Raw genomic sequence first — 15,612 nt, forward strand, 5'->3', positions numbered from 1 at the left:
GAATTAACTTATTTTGGATTAACTAATTCGAATTAAGTTAGTTCGAATTAGTGCTGTAGTGTAGACATACCCTATCAGCACATGAAAGTTAATTGATACAACCCTGCAAAATACAACCGATTGAATTGAAAATATAATGCGGTGGGCACCTCTCCCCCTTTTTTCCTTTGCAGGTATTGGTAGCTGGTTTTGTTTCAGTATTATACAGAAGTGGACAGTATTAGTTTGTTTACTTTAAAAGGGACAACAAACAAATTCCAAGAGGGCTGTGTGCTTAAAGCCTGGGCATGGGGGCCTTGGATTCTATTCTGGTCTCTGCTTCCAGCTTCCCTTGCGACCTTAGTCTTACTTTCCAATCTAGAACAGGAAATGATTCAACATTGCAGGGGTGGTGGGGAGGCCTAATTCACTTCTTTTGAAGCAGAATGTTTCAAGAGTCTCAGATGGAAGGTAGGGATAGAAATGTACCTGATTGCATTAAAAAGCAATTTTATTATTACGATATTGCCCGCAAAAGGAAAAAGACTATACATTTAATTACATAGGCTTTTTTTGTAAAACGTTTTGGTATGTATACTACATGAAGGATGAAGTCTTTAATACATGTTTAAAAAATGGAATACCAAGACTGATGGGGTATTTTTGGGGCTATTGAAACTGGCTGCAGCCACAGAGCATAATCTCCTAAGGGTATTGTCTACACTACAGTTTTTTTGGAAAAATTACCATTTTTCCGACAAAACTTGAGGAACGTCCACATCGCAATTGCGTTCTTCCGCAAGAGAATTGAAAGAACAGAGGGGTTTTTCCGGCATTGGTAATCCTCATTCTACGAGGAAGAAGCCTTTCTGCAAAATAGAGAGATCTTTTGGAAGAAGAGGAAAGAGGAAAAAGCACAGGTGCCCTGATGGCCATTCCGTTCACAGCAATCACAGCTTGTATGCGAAAGAGTGTTCATTCAGTCTGGACGCTCTCTTTCAAAAAAGCAGATCACTTTTTTGATGCACTTTTGCAGTGTGGACACTCTCTTTTGGAAGAAGTTTTTTCAAAAGATCTCTTCCGAAAAAAGCTTCTTCGGAAAGAAGACTATAGTCTAGATGTAGCCTCAGATACGTACAAAGATGGACTAAAACAGAGGAAAAGCATTTTGTTGGGGCTGCATGCATTCCTTACTCTCCAGCCACCTCCTCATGTGCCTCCCAAAATGATCATCTTAGCTAATGATCATCTGAGCCAGACTACTATACCCCTATCAGAAGTCTGATTTGTCTTGCACACCTCCAAGTTTCACAACACTTAAAATTACTTGCTTGCAGAATCAGACACAAAAATACAAAACTGTCACAGCACACTATTACTGCAAAATTGTTTACTTTCATTTTTACCACAATTATAAATCAATTATAATATAAACACTGTACTTATATTTCAGTGTATAGGATATGGAACAGTATAAACATGTCATTGTCTGAAATTGTAGTTTGCCCTGACTTCATTAGTACTTTTTATGTAGCCTGTTGTAAAACTAGGCCAACATCTAGATGAGATGGTGTACCCCCAAAACAACTCTGAGTACCTGACAGTGCAACAGCAAAGCTACCAGCATCATTTTTGCTCATAAACTGCAGTACTTCCATTGCTCCTTAGCTTTTTTCCCCAATCTATTTCCCTGCTAGTCTTTAACTTATTCTAAATGCGGTCAAATGGAATGCGCTGATCCCAGCAAACTTCTGATCCAAATGTGGCAAAACAAGCTGACATGCAGAACTAAATATATATAAAAGAAAACATTTAAATGGCAACACTGTGTGCTTCGGGACACCTACTGTGCTTCCAGCACATGTAGAGAAAGAAACCACATCATCTTGACTAATTTAATAAAAGGTATATCAAGTTTTGGCAGAATATATTTTTGGTTAACAAAAATATACCTTAGTTCCTTTACTGTATTGTTTCTCCTCCATTCAAGGCTTGGTGATAATAATTGCTAAAAGTCAGATTAAAACCAAAAAAGCAACACTGTACCTTTCCATCTGTGATATAGCAATACAGAAGAGTTAGTGACAATGGTTTTTTCCTTTTCTCAGAACCCTGGAGTGTTGATTGATGAATCAGGTTATGAAACACCTGATCATCTATCAATCAGAACAGAAATGGATTCTCTCCAAACAGCCAGGATCACCTAGACATTAATACGTGGACGTGTTGCAACACTAACTCCTACAAAGTAGCTGTCATTGAGGTTTCTGTTATAAATAGCATTTTCAAAATCTTTTTAACATGTCTTGGCTTTACTGCAAAAAAATTATTTAGAGGTGTGTGAGAAGATCTAAAATTTGCTAGGATTTAGTGACTTTTCACCAATCCCAGTGCACATAATAGAGAAAGAAATATTTTGTATTTAGTTGTCTTCATTTCCTCCAACAAGACCAGAAATACAAGAATAAGAGAATTAGTTTTGAGCAAGCAAGCTTGCAGCCTCGTTACCACACCCAGACATGCTGGCTCCTGTGAAAGAGCACAAAGCATTGTGGGTCATGGTATGGCACACTATAGGCAGCCATATCAAGGGAGTTTTCCTTAGCTAGACTGAATAGCCTTTTCAAATAGCAGTCATTCTCCTAGCTCCATATCCCTCCCAACGCATGTTGGTAATGGGAGGGAAGCCAGGAGGACCGTGCCCATAGATCCCCTCCCAAAGGACTGCTGGGGAGAGGTGTACTCCCTTCCAACAGGAAAGCTATTTGGACAACAAACTAGTGATTATGGCTCTGTTCTGGAAACTCAATACAAGTCTCTCTCCAAAGACTATTTTTTAAGCTATCAAGGTGAAAGCTACCATTTAATGTTTTAATTAAAACACTTCAAAAAGCTATGGTTATTTTTGGGATTTGATAGCAGCTTTTAACTGCCTGAAGGGAGGTTACAAAGAGGATGGAGATAGGCTGTTATCAGTAGTGATGAGGAGGTGCAATGGTCTCAAGTTACAGTGCGGGAATTCTAGGCTGTATATTAGGAAAAACCATTTTACTGGAGGGTGGAGAAGCGCTGGAATGGGTTACCTAGGGAGGTGGTGGAATCTCCATCCCTAGAGGTTTTAAAGTCCTGGCTTGACAAAGCCCTGGCTGGGACGATTTATGGTTGGTCCTGCTTTGGGCAGGGAGTTGGACTCAATGACCTCCTGAAGTCTTTCAGCCCTAGGACTCTAGGATTCTATAATTTTTCAATAAGTATAATGTTATTTGAGAACAGTAACAGTGTGTAGTTGTGTGTACAGTACATGCAATTTAAGTCAATGGGAAAGCTGTAGATTCCTCTGAAACATCAGGCCAGGGCTCAATGAAGTTGGCCATCCAAAATTACAAAGCAACTTTTAAAAATTCAGGTAATATGTACATACAAAAGGGAGACTACTAATGCACAGAAGAGACAACAGTTCAAGTTGATATCAAGCATATTGTTGAAAATATACACTTGAGATATATAGATGAAATTATGCAGATTTTAACAATGTGCATTTTAAAAAACTCACAAAGCACTTAACCAGGTCTTAAATTAGATGGAGGGAAGTTTATCTGAAAAATCCTGTAAAATTCATAAAATTATTGCATGTTAAAAAATAAACAGACTACCCCCACAGAATAAGTCAGCAGGACCTTTCATTTTTATCTGCAACCTTAAAAGTATGAACAAATACTAAAATTAAATCCATATGTACACTGCAGTATAGTCTGGTGCTTGCATTATTGCTGATTATAGGAATTCAGTGTTTATAATTTGCATTCTTTCCCAGGCTTGCTTTTTTTCTTCTTTTTTAAGTGAAGAGCTGAGGTTTATGCTCTTGCCAGGTCATAAATCACTCTAGAACACAGTGGCAGCTAAAGACTGCCCCCTTGCGTTAGGAGACTTGTTCCCACGCTTGAGGAGACCAGGCCTGCAGACTGACAATGAAACACTGGGATAAGATCCACAATTGAGACATCAGGAGTTTCTGACAAAGGGATATGAAATCACTTAAAGTCCATACAACTAACTCAGGGTTCAACATGTACTCGTTAAAGTACACCGTACTTGTTAAAATATGAGGAAATTCAGGATTTATTACTACACAAATTCTACTGAGGATGAATCCAATCTTAATGTACCAACATGGTGCCACAGGACTACTCGTTTTTAAAGTTACAGACTAACACGGCTACCCTTCATTAAATGGAGGTAGCAATGCACATGGCTGGTTGTAAATTACAAGTCCTGTATCTCTCATGTAAAACAGGCCATAGTTTTGCAGACCGTGAGTATCAGCATTACAAGTACATCTTTCAGAAAGCTTCTCATGATGTGTCCTGCCTGCTAGAACCCTGAGAAGGAAAGTCAGCAGCAACAGAATGCTGCAATATTACTTGTGTATTTTAAAAGTCTGCTGTCTTCCCAATTTGCAGTTTTCAGTGACACCTCAGAGTATTATAGCCTCAGATGATTCTGTGATAACTGGATGAATGTGCCAGTCTGCAATTAGTAGTATAAAAATTAACAGCTGCTAGCAAGGTCACATGCTGCAACCTGTTGTATACAGATGACAAACACATCATAGCAACATAGGCTGGTTTACTGAGTTACTGCAAAATACGATACTTCGCACTTAGTACAGAGCAATTCTATTGAAAACAATGTAAAATATATGGCAAGCCTGTGCTATCTCATGATAATGTAGTAAGTACCGAGGCTTTAACAGATGAAACTGCAAACTGTTTTCTTCACAAATGAGGAACAAAAGAACAGCAGAAATCAAGCTCCTTCATGCATTTTATTAGATACTGTATTTGATTTACCTAACTCTTCATCCAGCTTCAATACTGATAAGCTGGGAGTGAAGTTCATTATTGGTGGTTCCAGATCACTTTATGCCCTCCCAGCATTCTCCATCTTGAAAACTGTCTATTGCTATTCAATACACTCAGTGTTGTGAAGTGTTGCCACCACTACCGTCTGCTTATGCCATGCTGGACTGAATTTGCCTCCCTTCAATGACTGACATTAAGTACAGTCTCTGGAGGGCAAATTTTTCAGTGGCAGGGGGTAGTTTGTTTTAAAACTGGAGGGCTATGTCTACACTGTACCCCTCTTGTGCAAAAGCCTATGCAAATGAAGCACAGATTAGCACACTGTCACGCTTCATTTTCATAATTAATTGGGGGCATTTTTGCACAAAACACCCCTCTTGCACAAGAGCCATTCTTCCTCATTTTTTCAGGAAGAACGGCTCTTGCGCAAGAGGGGGGTTTTGTGCAAAAAGGAGCGGTCTACACCGCTCCTTTTTGCGCAAAAGCCTCTTGCGCAAAAACGGCCTCTAATTAATTATGCAAAGGAAGTGTGGCAGTATGCTAATCCATGTTTTACTTGCATAGGCTTTTGCGCAAGAGACATGCAGTGTAGACGTAGCTGTGGATAATAACAGGAGAGAGAATAAACTAAAAGAAGGTGAAATGGGAAGATATGGAAAGACAAAGAATGGGTAAAAAGGGACAGTGCATTGGTAACAGTAACAACAACTATTCAAGCAGCAGAACTCTTGATACAAGGAAATTAGTTAATATAACAGCACATTATTCATCACTCTCACTAGCCACTGCACATGAACTGTATGGAATTCAGCAATAAGGGGGGGAGGGAACGATAATTACTTCAGATTTAAAGCAGTGATCAAAAGCTCCTTCCAATTTGTTCCAATACAAGGCCCAGTACCATGCAAAACAGAGTGGCAAGAGCACTTGTCAGCCAGCAGATGAACTGTCAGAATACTTGTCAATTGTAACCGAGATTGCTGGCTGAGGGTGAACAGTGCCATTTTTCAAAAAATACCTAAAAAAACCCTCTACTTAATTTCCCCGTCTCCCCGACTCTGCTTTTAATTTTCAAAGAAGTAACACCAAAAACATTAGGGAAAACAAATAAAAGATGTTTTTTCTGAACATTCCTTTCCCCTGGGCATTATGAGTTAAAGGTCCTGACCTGTGTTTTATTGGTCTGACCTACGCTATTGTAACAGAAGACAGAAGTCAGAAACTTCAGCAGATGAACTTTCAACTTTCTTATTTGCTTTTCTAAATTTTTAGGGTCTACTTCACAAATTTGAGTACCAATTCTATACTTGCAAAAGGCTGCATCTACCCACTGTGTGAGGGAAATGGATAACAGTATACAGAAGCCCCATTTACACAAGCAAGGGTGTGTTTACATGTGCAATGCGAGTGTGCACATTTTGCAAGTACAGAACAGGCTCTCACCTTTGAAAACAGTGTTCTTTAAAATGATACACCTAAAATACAAAATGTAAACATAATGTTAAACATCAACTTCTTGCTTTGGTATTGAAGCAATAGGAAAAACAATTCACAACATCATCCTCAGTCTTGCACTGACGGCATTATAAACAAGCAAAATACAAAAGTAACAAATTTGAATGGCCAAAGAAACTTGCCAATACATTCAACAATAAGATGCCACAGCATTGGTAATACAAATGAAAATAGAATAGTTGCAGAAAAATCCAAACATTTTTCCAGACATTTTTTCCTGTATAACGCCTCATAGTTGCAGCAAAAAATTTATAGCAGCTTTCAATACAATTTAGTTCTCAAGTTGTACATTTGTGTTGGACTGAAGAAAATAAAAAGGGCTAGAGTTAGGCAGCAGCATAATAAGTGCATTCCAAGCATTGATAATTTGTGGCACATAAATCATCATAGAATACACATAGGATAATTTTTCTACTTACAGTGTCATACATTTGTATGATAAAATCTTTACATCATTTTATAGTATATAACCTATGGCTAAATCACAGTAACATTTCGCACAAATTAAATCTTAGTTGTTATATGGACTTGTGACTCATACAGGTATTATTTATTTTTCTTAACTTGTCTGCTGTGCTAATTCTCTGGGTATATAGACCCCACAACCTAGTTGGCACAAAAAAAAAAAATCTGATAGTATAGCAACTGATAGATCTCAAAGGTTTACTTAAAGATTAATCATTATGCTAGCTACAGTTTGAGCAAATCACTCACCCTGAGATCATAATTAGTATGGATGTTTCAAATATGCGATTTATTTGCTGTTTACTATTTGATAGCATGTTAGGAAATAGAAAAAGATGTATAAACACAGTAATAATGCCTTACTCATTCTGCTCTCGGCAACACTGAAGCTTTACAAGGGATTGTAAATGCACAAAAAAGTGAGTTGCACTGCTTCATGAAGAAGCTGCCTGATCACCACAATGCTCAGGCACTGAAGGCCGCCAAGCAACCTTCAATGCAATTCTTATTTAAAACTTACAATCTGATCACATCTGAAATGTAGGCGAATCAAGGGGCGAGTATTTTACAAAGCAGGCACAATAGAAAGAGTAATATCCACTACTACTATACACAACACTACACGCAGCTAACGGCAATAAATACACAGTGGTAAATTGGGGCAGGAAGTAAGTAAAATGAACTATACTACATCTGCCCCTGGGGTCAATAGGTATAGCCCTCACTACTGTGTAGCAGGGTTCATATATGCATTTGAATTAAGCTTGAACAAATGGGTTAGAGAACAGAATCTTAAACAAGGAAACATTTGAAATTAACTCTGCAACCTTTTTTACAAGATCCCTGACACATTCCCCAGTTGGTAACATCCTGCCACCAAGTGGAGAGTGTGTCATGAAATGAGCAACTGGATACGAGTTTGGATTTATTTAAAAAAAAAAGAACCATTAGTATTGAAAAATTTGGTTGTCAGATTGAGAATGAAGGGCAGAACTGCTTTTAATCAAAGACTATGTATATTTTAAAATAAAGAAACTAATCAAAACAGACACAAAACCAACCAGCCAATCCCTCTGTGTTCCCCTCCCCCAATCAAACAAAACACCGCAAACATCTGCTTATCGTCCATTAACTTTTGGGTTAATAGTCTCACTAACAAAGATATTAAAAATGCAAATCATGATACCTGAACATCTGCCAACAGCAAACTGTTTTTCCTTTCAGCACACTACTACTTGTTTCTGAATGCCATGTGCTGAAGAAATTCTATTTAAGTCAGTGAATGGCACATAGCAACAGGCAATACATTGATGGCTATATCTTAAAAGGTACTAGATCCTTCAGTTTCTGCAAACATTTTCCCCTCTCTTCTCCTGTTTTCTCATTAACCTTCTAAAGGTGAAGTAAGAACTGGGTCCAGTTTTCCTTCTCATTTCTAGGCACATTCTGGAACATTTTTAGATACTGAACTTATTTCTTGCCAATTCCATTGGTTACTTTTGTTCTGGAATGACGATTCCTTCTTCTAGATGAATGGCTCTCAATGTTGCTTGAATGTTTTGGTGGACTATCTTCAGTACCTACAAAGAAATCAAATTTGGAGCTAACTGTTGAAAGCTATTACTCGCTGTTTTCATTTTTTGTTTTAGTTTCCTTATATATGTAAAATGTAAGCTAAGTACTGAAAGTTGAAACTAATAGTTTGATACTAGCACTCCATCTAGTGGTCAAATTGAAGCATTTATTCTCTCTGCTTCTGCAAGAAAACATCTTTCTCCAGGCAGCTTCAAAAACTTAGCTAATTAAAATATGATGTTGAAGTGTCCCCCACTTAAACGGATGTCACTCATTTTAATGCATAAATTTGGTATCCCTTTCCTCAGACTGTTGACAATAATTTACATTAGAAATTAAGACTCTCAAAAATGAGGTTGAGAGAGTTATGGAATGAATCTCCACATCACCAAACTTCCTGCATGAATAATTGTTTAGTATCTCTCATTTTGAATTTTTGTCACACACTGTCCCACTGACATTAACCTCTTGCATACTTGAGCAGAAAGTCTGCAACTGGGCAAATAGGTCTGATGAAGTATTTATTTCTATGCCTGAAAAATATACAGTATATGAAAGTAGATAGCTTTTAAAGTACTCAGTCTAGTACTATTCTTTAAATAACAAGCAAGGAGAAATCAATACCAGCAACCTGGGAAATCTGTGCATGCAACTGAAGAAAACGTAAGTGCTTCAAGTGTCGGGACTCCAGGAAGTTACAATGAACAGAAAATATTGTTTTAATGATGTAAATACACCTGGAGCGTAACCTCTGAATGATAGTTTCCAGATGTTAATCTTGTCCTTTTTCCACAGGAAAGCCCTCACTAAAGTGTGAGAAAGAGAAAACAGGCTGCCTACTTGACTTTCATTGCAGTAAAAAGGAAAACAGAAAAGCTGACTACTTAATTGTCTGTGTGGACCCTGTGACCTGCAGTAAGCTAATTAACTAATATACTTTGATCTAGTTCTCTTTGAAACAAAACGCACATCTGTAGGGTCCACATGGAGCGTTAGGCTGTGGCAGGCTAGTGCAGGATAGGCTGGCACCCCAACTTGCCATGAACTCAATGTTCATGTAGTCAAGCCCTTAGTAAGTGTCAGTAGGAACATAAGCTCTTGGGCACATTTGTGCCTGCTTAACAACAAGCAGGCATGAAAGCAAATTTCACATTCAAATGTTTCCTGGACCCCACAGAGGAGACGTTGAGTGAGAAAACCTGCCCAACAAAGTTATGAAATTCTCCAAACTGAAACATTTGCTACCAGGAAGGAATGGAACATCAATAGGAGCAAAAGCCATTAGCTCCATTAAAATTACAACACATTCTAACAAACTGAAAGAAAATCAGTGGTGGAAAACAGAAGTGGCTTTGCAGCTTATTTCTATAATGCACTTCAATTGCAGGGGTCAGAAAGTAAATCACATTATCTGTACTGAGGGTTTCTTAAGTTTGTTAGGGCTGAGCTGTATGCCCAATGATACAACACTGAGAAGGTGCGTGCAGAGCAGCTGTACCTTTAGTGAATTTAGAATGAAGCCATGAGGCATCTGGGCTGTAAGGGCTGTCCTCACTTTCTGACAAGGTCTGTAAAGACAAGAAGAACATATCAGGAAGCTGAATCCAGGGTTCTCCTTTCCACTATATTTTCAGTTAGGACTTTGTAGCATTAAAATTGCAGCAAGAATTCTGAGAAAAATGCTAATGGAAATAAAGGACCTGTAAAAGGGAAATAAAACAGCTGAGAGGTGGTCTGTCCTTTAACAACACTTTTCCCAACACTTTTAGTATTCTCCTTGTCTTTTTGCCTAGACAGTGGTGGTATTAGTTATTTATTATTCCAGTCTTTGATAAAGTTCCAGCCCCATTTCATACAGCTAGGATTACAGTGCTCCTTGGAGATTACAACACACTTTGGGTCCACTCCAAAGCCCACTAACTTCAATGGAAGTGATTTTAACTGACTTCAAAGGGTTCTGGATCATGCCCTTGATTCCTACGTCAGAGTTCTCTTTACAAGAACTTATACTGAGGTGGCCGTGTTGCAGTTTAATTTTGGTTTAAAATAAAAATTGCATCCCTGCCAAGATACCTTTTCTCGGTGGTCATAGTGCTCAGCATACCACACCATTCCATATAAACACAGGAAAGTTATAAAAGCCTGCAAGAAGGTAGAAAAAAAATGTTTACAGAACTGTGGGCTAAGATCTCTACTCATTTAACTGTACTAAGTCAATGCTGATGCTCCAGTTGAGAGAATTTGTCCTTTGTTTCAGAGAATATCAGAAAATCCAATCTGTTTATCAAAGAGAATATTTACAAATGCATAGCACAATCAATAATGTTCAGAGTATTAGGGCACGTCTGCAACTTTTATGGGATTCAGAAGCCTTTGTGTAATGAATTCAGCAGTTCTTGTATATGTACAGACTGCCCAAATACATAAGGTCTGCAGAATAGAGGGATGTTAAAATGCATTGTAAATATGTAACTGCTGAAATTTTCAGTGATTAAACATTTGCACATGGCGGGGAGGTGGCTCCCATGGAGCCATCTGCTCCTTCCCACTCCCCGTTGCTGCCTCTGTACCAAAGGCAGCCACATGGGGGCAGGGAGGAGCCAGATGGCTCCACAGGAGCTGGTACACACTGGGAGCCAGCTTAAAAGCAAGCTCCCCACAAGCACCAGTTCCCATCTGCCTTCTGACATACAGGCAGCAGCGCAAGAGTGGGGGAGGGGCCTGCATGTAACTGTGAAGGTTAATCGATGAACCCAGGCTCATTAGTTAACCGTTTACATGAGTAAGCTATCACTTCCTGAGCAGAATTGAGGCCTCATGTCAGTAATTCTTTTCCAATATAGTGCTGTATTAGTACTATACAGTACTGTATTAGGAGCAATCAGAACTGGAGAGTACACTTGGGCTGGACTGTGTGTTTCACTTTGAGTTGTTAGTTTAGGCCCATGCATATTTTAGGAAGGAAGGAAGGAAATAAAAACCAGTGCCTGACTCACTACTTTTTAAAGTGTTGGTAGAATGACTATACAGGCAGTCCCCGGGTTACATGGATCCGACTTACATCGGATCCCTACTTACAAACGGGGTGAGGCAACCCCGCACTAGCTGCTTCCCCCCAGCAGACTAGGGAGACACAAAGCTAGCGCCCCCCCGCCAGCAGACCAGGGAGACGCGGAGCGGCTTTTCTCAGCAGATACCTCAGCTTGAGAATAAAGGACTGAGGGAAGTGAGGTGTGGGAGAATAAAACTGAGCTCTGGAGAAATGTTTGGCTAGAGTTTCCCCTACAATATGTACCAGTTCCGACTTACATACAAATTCAACTTAAGAACAAACCTACAGTCCCTATCTTGTACGTAACCCGGGGACTGCCTGTATTCTGTACATCACAGACAGAAGAAAAGATTAGTCCAGGTTTTTAAAAAAACAATTTTAAATTAGCTCACATTTACTCTTCATCTTCCTCATTATGAAGCTCTTCACCATTCCTTTCCCCACAGTGTGATCCCCTTAAGAATCTGCCATTCCACAGATTGGTTGCATTGCAGGAATCAGGGTTATCACCTAAATTTCTTAAGCATTCCCCATGATGTCTAGTAATCAGGAAGTATCATCCTGTCAGTTTCAGCCAAAACAGCAAAGTTGCACTATTTGAGAGATGTGTGCCCTAACCTAAGTTATTTCAGGCAGCTTTTAGTTTGTGAGGCTATTCCAGGGCTCTCAAGACATTGCTGGGCATTATGTTTCAGGAGAGAGAAGTCTCACTTACCACACAAAGAAACCATAATACAACATACAATATTTGTGTTTTGGAGAAGAGCTCTTGACCAAACTTTATACACACAATAGCTTCAAGGAAACCAATGACCCTGTGGATAGAGAAAGAAAAGAGGCTGAGATTATAAACCCTGATGAGCTGAAGAGTCTGGATTCTTATCAGCTGTAAATAATAAGCAGTAGTGTTGGCCAGATCTCTACTGAGCATGCCATTCTTTAGCAGGAGTGTTAGTGTAGAGAATATGAAACCTGGCTGACAGTCCTCGTGGCTGAAATAGTCTGCTTATCTGTGAAATGGGCACAAAGGGTTCAGTGACAGTGAAAGCTTCCCCACACTCTCTGCTCACACACCTCAGTGTTCATGTGGAAGGATAAGATGATCCTTCCATTTTTATGTCCACTCAGCTCAGAGGTTCTTCACTGAGACAGTCAACAATGAGGTATCTGTACTATGGACACCTGACTATTCCACACTGAACTGACACCACCAACTCATTTCATGTAGGCCAAACAGTCATTAGAAGGTAGTTGGTTGCTACTTTATCACTCTAGAATGGGTTCAGCTGCGGAGCCAGAGATGAAAAGCCATTCCCAATCCCTGAGCCACTCTGGTTGGGTCCCCAAGTGCCTGCTCTAGTAGTGAGGTTTGCTAGACATGTGAATGTGAACGTTTTGGTGTGTCCCTCGAATTCTCCTTCCAGTGGTCAGACGTGAAGAGCAGAAGAAAGGCAGCAAGAAGAAGAGGTAGACCTGACTACTGTCTACCAGCCAGTTTCTTCTCCTAACTAACATACATTGGAACATGAGTAGTGGCCACACAAAGCTGAGACTATGCCTTACTAGCAGAAGGAGAGATTCCAGAATTTTGGCCCCAAAGACACATATAAAAACCATTAAAAATTATGGACCAGATGCTTGGTAAATCCGTGCTGTTCCACTGCAGTCAAGAGAGCTGCAGTCATTTAGACCATGCGAGGGCCTGGTCCTATATGTTTGAAAACAGAGAAACAACCTTAATTCTATAAACATGAAGAGACTGGCTCTTATATTTATGATACTAATGATGCAGCCCAGGAAGCAAAGCTTCCATACTTACTAAACAGCAGGTGACAATATCATTGACATATATGATTAATTCATGGATCAGGCCATATGCAAGAGAAGACAAGGCAGTGCCGATACCTGCCAGCAAAGTAAATTTGCAGACAAAAAACAGAGCTTTAGAAAAGGTGGTTTTTTTTTGTTTTGCTCTTTACTGGAAGATACTATGTAGATGAATATGAAACCTGTAGGACAACAATGGAGTGTAATTTTTCTCATGATGGCTCCTATTATAATTTGCATATATAATTTGCAGCTATTCACATGTAAAATACTGTTTGAGCCAAATGATACTGAATATTGTACATTCATCAACACAAATCCAACTTAGACACAACAATAAATCCAAATACTTTTCTATAAAACAAAGGGTCAAGTACTGACTGCATCAGACATTATGAAACATCCTTTTAAAAGACTGCAGTGCAGGAACAAGAGCTTTTTCAGATGCCATTCTTATACGAAAAATATTCTACACAAAGGCTATTTAAAATTGGTCACCAGTTATTAAGGACATCTATTTTAGTCAAATTATAATTAAATCTTTAAAAGCTCATGGGAAATTGGTGAGAAACTACCATAAAGGTTATATACAATCTATAGCGCATGAGGCAGTTGGTACCTTAGAATTTCTTATTAATGTGTTGAAAATGAGGTTCACTCAGCACAATAAAAATAAATTTTCTCCTCAAAAGTGTGCCCAGAAAGAACTATGGCTGATGTTCTTTAAAGACAAGTATGCTCACTAAGGAATGGAAAGACTCCAAAGAGATGTTATTAGAAAATCTGAGAGGATACTGGTGAGGGGTCAGAGCAGATTTTGTATGCTGGCCCTACAGTATGTGCCTAATGGGACAGAGAAGACAGTTAAAGATGCATAGGCAATGAAGTTCTGGAACAGAGCAATAAGATTACTTGGCTTACTTGTCTTGCTAAAGACATGTGAGCATCAGTCTAATGCAGCAGTTCCCAACCTTTTCCAGGTAGGGACCCATTTTGACAATTCAGGAAGACTTGGTGACCCAAGGCAATTAAAAAACAGGGGGAAGAGGGAGGGAAGAGCCATCTGGGGAGACACTTGGTGACTCTTTTGAAATGTAATGGCAACCCATATTTGGGTCCCGACCCATAAGTTGGGAAACCCTGGTCTAATGGAATCTCAGGTTCTCATGCAGTGGAGATTCCTAAAGCAGAGAATACACAAGAGTAAGCACACTTAGTTCTGGTCAGCTACCTCAGTATCCACTAGTTGCAACTGTTTCAGATGCTGTTTGCTCAACAGAAAAGGCTCATTTATCCTCTCTTCGAAGAGGGTATCAAACATCCAGCTTAATGCAAATCTTTCTGTAATCATGATCCTGAATCACCCTTACTCATCCGAGTGTAAGCTTCATTCAGATGGGATCTAAAACTGATGCTTTAGAAAAGAGGGCAGATGATGTTGAAGACTTCACAAGAGACTCGATGCAGGACCAGAGTGAAGTATGAAGTCTATTAATGGAGTCCTTATCAAATCATTATTAAGTAGAACGCTGTGAATAATAATTGTGAAAACATCACAGCTACCAGAAAACATTGAAAGACTTGGTGTGCATGAAGCTCTTACATTCCATGGCAATAGGCATCCTGAGATACATTTTGCCTTTAGAAAGCATTGGGAAGAAGTTTGAACCACTATTCTGTGTTCTAGATTTGTTCAGATTTATAAAGACCAAAAGCACAGACTTCCTAAAATATGTCCCTTTTTGGCAATTTTTAATCATTTGATATTATCTGACTATGGTCTAAACACTTCCATAGTAATTTATTTATTAGACATCTGTCTTTATAACTAAGAAACTTCCATTTAAATTTCCTTTAAGACTATTTTCTTGCTGATTGTCAGTCACCCTATTATCTTTTTACAAAACAGATATCAATGACTGGCACTATGAAATCTCTAAACATGTCCAGAGCTTCTTTATACATATATTTTGATTTATTAAAAGATACCTACCCTGACACTTTAGATGTACACACAATGCTGTCTTTAAAAACCCCATATAAAACAAGTCAAATCTACTCACGTTTACTCAGTCCTGCAATCCTGAAAATAGTCTAGATATAACAGGGTTTGCAATGTGTCGTGAAGATCGAAACTGGTCTGATTCAGACCAAAAGAGTTTGAGAAATTTCTATTGTGAACTTCATCTTTCTCTCTCTCAGACGCTGAATTTTACAGCTTATCAGTTTGAGCATCTCATTGCAACCTCTAGGTTAAAAATCAAGAGGAGAGGAATACAAATAGAGCTTTATAGATCAATGCCAACATCCTGACTTCCATGAAAAGGAAGTTAAGGA

The 15,612-nt window shown here is 39.0% G+C and overlaps 1 protein-coding gene across 1 annotated transcript in view; it reads right to left on the reverse strand.

Moving 5' to 3' along the window:
* Positions 1-1,356: 1,356 nt before the first annotated feature.
* The window catches only part of PTDSS1 (phosphatidylserine synthase 1), a 58,746-nt gene continuing 44,490 nt past the window's right edge, over positions 1,357-15,612 (reverse strand). The window contains exons 10-13 of the mRNA XM_006123930.3: positions 12,164-12,263; positions 10,470-10,538; positions 9,895-9,964; positions 1,357-8,401 (exon numbers count right to left, since the gene is read on the reverse strand). Coding sequence (XP_006123992.2) covers positions 8,292-8,401; positions 9,895-9,964; positions 10,470-10,538; positions 12,164-12,263 — 349 coding nt within the window. The 3' untranslated portion in view covers positions 1,357-8,291. The remainder of the gene's footprint in view (positions 8,402-9,894; positions 9,965-10,469; positions 10,539-12,163; positions 12,264-15,612) is intronic.

This window comes from Pelodiscus sinensis, chromosome 2 (assembly GCF_052426305.1).
Source record: "Pelodiscus sinensis isolate ZL-2025 chromosome 2, ASM5242630v1, whole genome shotgun sequence".
Classification (NCBI taxonomy): Eukaryota; Metazoa; Chordata; order Testudines; family Trionychidae; genus Pelodiscus; species Pelodiscus sinensis.